The sequence below is a fragment of the Hyposmocoma kahamanoa genome, unplaced genomic scaffold, assembly GCF_003589595.1.
Source record: "Hyposmocoma kahamanoa isolate Upper Pololo Valley unplaced genomic scaffold, ASM358959v1 100021, whole genome shotgun sequence".
Lineage (NCBI taxonomy): Eukaryota > Metazoa > Arthropoda > Insecta > Lepidoptera > Cosmopterigidae > Hyposmocoma > Hyposmocoma kahamanoa.
This window is the reverse complement of record NW_020653200.1, coordinates 10,425,795-10,431,794: the sequence shown is the minus strand read 5'-3', so window position 1 is coordinate 10,431,794 and position 6,000 is coordinate 10,425,795. Positions and strand designations below refer to the sequence as shown.

Here is a 6,000-nt window from a genome sequence, read left to right as displayed (position 1 = left end):
GGATAAATTCCTGTATTCTCTCCTTTCTATGCACAGTTCACTCATTGTTGTAATCACATACCAAAACTTTACTATAAATTTAATAAAATTTAATATAATTCCTAGGCACCAAAAACCAGTTCTTACTAGCAATGTTGGCGGCAAAGCTGTTTTTTTTAATTTTCGTAAGCCTTTGCTGGTTATGTACATATCCGATTGTCTGAAATGAGCCGAGCAAACAAATTTGTATATTTTCAGGATAAAATGTTCTTCTCGTCGCGATTCAGCTATTATATTTCTCCATAGTGAGCAAAGTATAGGTAAATATATCTCGAGGAAAACTGAAACAAATACATTTATTATGCCATGCCATAAGAAATGTACCGATGTTTCGATTTTTTTAAATTCAAATTTAACGTAAAGCCAAACTATCATAATCCTGAAAACCGATTCATAATAAAACCGTTATGCTTTAGGGAGTTTTGGATACTTATTACAAAGAAAAGACTAAGTTAGCTTAGGTTTGTTTTGTAATATTCTAGAAAAAAACCTAAAAAAATATTTTCGGGATTATGGAAATCCATGCAAACGTTATTTCGGGCAAATGTATTTTCGGTCTTCTGATTCGTAACCCCAAGTTAATACTCTATATACTAGTGCATAAAATAACACTTTTAAATGATAATTATGATAACACAATGTAATACTTACTGAAAATATTTTTACTGCCTCCGTGGCCGAACGGTTACCATGCCGGACTGCCATGCAGAGGTCCCAGGTTCAATTCCCGGGTCGGGAGAAATATTTGTATGGCCTACATTTATTTCTCTCGTGAGTTTGGATGTAATTTGTGGTTGTCTACGTGTGTGTCCATGGCACCCGCGACACAAGGTTTCCCTAGTACGGGGCTATGTTGAGTGTGTACGTTATTATTCTTATAGTGATTTTTGGGGATTTTGAACAATTGGCATTGGCAACGCTGATTGTACTGAATGATGTGACTTAATATGCAAGGTTTACCACCTCCACCAGATCTTTTAGTATTCTTTACTTTATCCATTTTGCATAAACTCTTACAACGTCCAATAAAGTAAAAAAAAAAAAAGTAGTATGTTTTTAAATAAAATCTACTGAAGACGCGCTATAACGTGTTTGTCAATAAGTACAAACACTACAGAATGTCTATAAATTAAAATATCTAGAATATACTTAGGAACACTAGTTTTTAGAGTATTAATAGGCTTTACTGGATGTGTATAGAACAATTTTACTAAAAATAATCAGTTGTTCTACAGATGAACTTTAAATAATGATTATAAGAGTAAATCTTAAGAGAGATTACACTTAATTAAGTTGTTTGGTATTGAGAAGGTTTTAAAATTTGGACGTGAGTGAAATAAGTCTATAAGAACAATTTCTTTTTTCTAAAACCATTTATAGAGAACTATTATCTAAATCTATACCATATTAAGACTGTTTATAGATATAACAGTTTTAAGGCGTTTAAGGTGTGCTCCTTGGGTTCTCTACTGTAAAAGGTTGCTTTGTATACAAACTTTAAAATTGTTGAGTTTCTCATAAGAAACCTTTTGTTTACATACAAATAAATATCAATAAATTTATGTCGCACAAAGAAATGACGTTTTATTTCGATTCACGTACATTTATTATGAAAAAAATACTAATATATTATATTGTTTCTGATATACAAATGACTAAATGTGCTCCGAAGAATAATTTCATAGGCAAATTGATGTACAAAGTGAATTGCAAATGAACTTCATTCGGCTTTGAATTTGTTCGTAAACATGAAATACAATCTGTTATACTCGAAACAGAGAAATCTTATTTCTAGAAAATATTATTGTTACTAACATTACATCGAAATATCGGAAATATTACTAATAATCTGTTTTCTATGAATCGCTGCAAGTCATCGTTGCAATTGCAATTAATTGAATCAGAGTGTAGGAAAGGGGGTACTAAAAACATTACCTAGAAATTAATTTCTCGGTACCATGAAATGTACGTATATTTTCCTCAAGGTAATAAATATTATTAGAAAGAGAAAATTTATAAATTAGAATCGTAAAAGTTTATTAAAGTAAGAACTACAAAAACTATCTCAATCATTTTTATATGCCAAAGCGCAACAATAAATCAATTATGAATTTTAATTTACATATACGCATAGTATTAGTGTAATAAAGTGAGTACTCAGACATAGTGGATGCATATCTTTTCAATATTTTTTTATAAAATTATAAACTCTGAAATGAGAAACACAAAAATATGTTTTAAAGAAATGTTTGTTTTATTGAATGTTAACATGAAGCATCAAATATTGGCAAGTAACCACATCGGTACGATTTATTATATCCTCATGATACACACGCAATAGTTTACTTTATAAAAGTTGCTATTTTGAGAACATTTCCACAAATATTTCTCTTGGATTCAGGGTTCGCATATCGCCGTTGCGGCGAAGGTGGACTCTGGCAGGGCAGGAAGATAGGTGAAGAGAGCTCACTGGGCTGGACAAATTACACTCCATGTTTTCCATCAGAGGTCCAGATTTTGTTCGTTAAGGTCTACGAGCATGACAACGACGATCAAGCCAAGGTAAGCACAATGTGTACTGTATGTTTAAATGTGCTACTTATCAAACTATGTTTTTTAATTTTCCTTCAAAAATATAATATACAGGGTGTAATCGATAAATGTCCCCAAGCGTTTATTCCAAAAATATAAGAGATATCAAAAACCTTCAAAGCGATATCGAAAGCCTCTGACCAGCACTGCAGCTGTAATGACGTAATGACAGGCCTGTCGCTTACCACCAGGCCCACGACGTAATGAATAAAACAACATCAACAACTCATTCATTCAACAACATTCTTACACTAGCGTCACAGTACATTTATGAAAATTTATGTTAAGAGGAATAGTAATTTCTTTATGAAACATAGTGACAGACATAACATTAATACGAGGAATAAAAATAAAGTAGTTGTTCTTGATAGTCGTCTTCACAAAGTCACAAATTCATTCAAGGGGCAATGCTAGCTTCTATAACAAAATTCCGGTTGATATACAAAATTTGCCATTCACGAGGTTTAAAACTATAGTGAAACGTAAACTTTATACTAAAGGTTATTATATAACTTCTGCGTACTTGGACGACAAAAATTCGTGGGAGTAACCCGTTTAGCTCATGGAGGTAGTCTCGATCTCTGATGTTTGAAAGCAAAAAAAAAAATATTGTAAATGTTGAATGTGTTCAGGTATTGTTTACAAAGAGCAACCCCTAGAGTTTCTTGCTCATTCTTCTCAGGGAAATCTGTCTTACGAATGAGCGGGTAGAGTTTAACCAATGTGACGATTTCAAGTGTAATAATGCTTACCTAAAAAAAACATTTTTATACATTCGGATTCAATATCAGCTACTCGTTTTAAATATTTATCTCGGTCAACCTGTTACCCTGTATTTACCTTCGTGAGCGGAGAATTCGCGTCGTTTCTGACGGCAGCATTTCGAGGTTCGTGAATGTGAACGCCGGCGTACCGCAGGGATCCGTCCTATCTCCCACGCTTTTCCTTCTGCATATCAATGATATGCTTCCACTTGGGAATATTCATTGTTATGCAGATGATAGCACTGTTCATGGGGGATATCACGGATTCCCCGCAGCTGGGCGCGCCGATACTGACAGAGAGCGATCTAATCTTGTCGGTGAGCTCAATAGGATATTGGACCTCATCTCTGCATGGGGATCTAGAAATCTTGTTGAGTTCAACGCCAAGAAAACACAGATTTGCGCGTTAACAACAAAATTGTCGCCGTTCCTTCCCATGCCTTCTCTGATGAGCACAGCACTCTCACCTCAGAGCAGTTTTACCTTGCTCGGTATGGAAATCTGCTGTGATTTGAATCCAAGGAGCTACATCGAATCTGTGATCAAAACCGCCTCACGGAAACTCGGAGTCCTGAACAAGGTGCGACGTTTTTTCACGCCGGACCAGTTATGCCTGCTGTACAAAACACAGGTCCGGTCTTGCGTTGAGTATTGTTCGCACTTGTGGGACGGCTCCGCCAAGTACCTACTCGATGCCTTGGATAAATTACAGCGTCGTGCTACTCGAATTATAGGCGACGAAGAGGTTTCATCACGCCTTGAACCTCTGCAACTGCGTAGAGATGTTGCATCGCTTAGCGCCTTTTACCGCATGTACCATGATGAGTGCTCTGAAGAGCTGTTCAACCTCATCCCCCCTTCCCCGTTCCTGCTCAGAAGCACGCGTGCTGGCCTTCGTAGTCACCGTTTCACTACCTGCCGCATTCCATCGCGTACTAAAAGGTTTGGTGGCTCCTTTCTCTGCCGCACGGTTGACAAATGGAATTCCCTTCCGGCACATGTCTTCCCTCCCTCTTATGATATGGGGTCCTTCAAACGAGGCGTGAAGAGGCATATTGTAGGCAGGCAGGGTGGAGGTGGCTAGTGCAGTGAGGGTTTCATCGCTGCACTAGGTTCCTTCACGTTTGGATACCACTTTCCACTTAACATCAGGTGGAGTGGAGTCATTTGCCTGTCATGTATAAAAAAAAAAAAAAAAAAAGAGTATTCGCGTATACACACTTTTTTTTTTTTTGACGGGGGAAATCTTTATGGATACCCCTGGGCCCAGGGAGACTCAGGGGTTATGTGGGGACTCTCCCTCCACACTGGAAGGCCTACACGGCATAGCATGGCGGCAACCACCCTCGGCAACGAGAGGTCCTGCCCTATAGTTCCCGTCAGAGTGCGGCGCTGCTCATCCCACCGGCTACACACCTCTAGGGTGTACTGCGCGGTGTCATCCGCAGCGCCGCACTCGTGGCACGACGGTGACGGTTCCCTCCTCGCCACCTTGTGCAGGTAGTGACCGAAGCAGCCGTGCCCGGTCAGCACCTGCACAAGGTGGTACGACAGTGGCCCGTGGGACCGGTTTACCCACTGTACGAGGACAGGGCGAATCGCCTCTATGGTACGAGCACCATAGGGGGGATCCGCCAAGCCCTCTTTCCACCGGTCCCGCATGCGCTGCGCCGCGAGGCGGCGCTCCCGCTTCACCTCTTGGGGAGCGGGTCGCTCGCCTCGGTCCCTCATTCCCCGCCGGTAGGTGCGGACCTCCGCCAGGACCTCGGCTTCGAGGTCCCACGGCGGAGTACCGGCGAGGACGCATGCGGCAGCGCAGGCCACCGTCATTTACGCCCTGCACATTCACAGGGCGACCACCCTCTGGGGCCCCACTCCAAATGGGAGCCCCGTATAAGGCCATACTCCGGGTCACCCCGGCGTATAGCCTTCTGCATGGGGCTCCCGGCCTCCCGAGGTTGGGCAGGAACCTGCCCAACGCCGATGCGGCGCCCACTATTCGGGGAGCAAGTAGGCACACTTGCACCCTGTGTAGGTGCCAATATATCTAAAGTAAAGTCAGAAATGCTAACATGCGCGTACGCGAGTGCTACGCTAACGAGAGTGCACTTTTCATACACTATTTGTCGTCTTCACGAAAGCTGTCTGATTGACTTTACCATAATTTTATAATAGAATTCAAAAGCAGAATTCCTGGCAATGTTGACCGAGTAAACAAGCTGGAGAGCTGGTGTAATACTATTAACAAAACCCACATTTTACTGTATTTCTCTCTAATACGATTTAAAAATCTAATGACTACACAATAACATTCGAATGAAAATTGCACAGTACGTTCTCGCACAGCCTCTTATCATGGATAGATGAATAATTATTAACAGTTAATTGACTTTAGTGAAACATGTAGGACGCAATAGTCTTAATAGTAAAAAATCATTTAATTAATAAAGCTAACCGCTATGACACATTAAAATTAAAATGATTTTATTTGACACGCAATACAGTGAAAAATACAAATTTATAATAAAATAAACATTTCAAATTCAGCTACAGAAACTATGAAGCCCTCGCTTCTCTTATCTTCTGATCACACAAAAAATATTAA

The 6,000-nt window shown here is 39.9% G+C and overlaps 1 protein-coding gene across 1 annotated transcript in view; it reads left to right on the top strand.

Annotated features, from left to right (window-relative positions):
- Window positions 1-2,308: 2,308 nt before the first annotated feature.
- The window catches only part of LOC113225570 (PDF receptor-like), a 41,590-nt gene continuing 37,898 nt past the window's right edge, over window positions 2,309-6,000 (top strand). Inside the window, exons 1-2 of the mRNA XM_026457902.1 lie at window positions 2,309-2,342; window positions 2,441-2,601. Of these exons, the coding sequence (XP_026313687.1) occupies window positions 2,309-2,342; window positions 2,441-2,601 (195 nt within the window). The remainder of the gene's footprint in view (window positions 2,343-2,440; window positions 2,602-6,000) is intronic.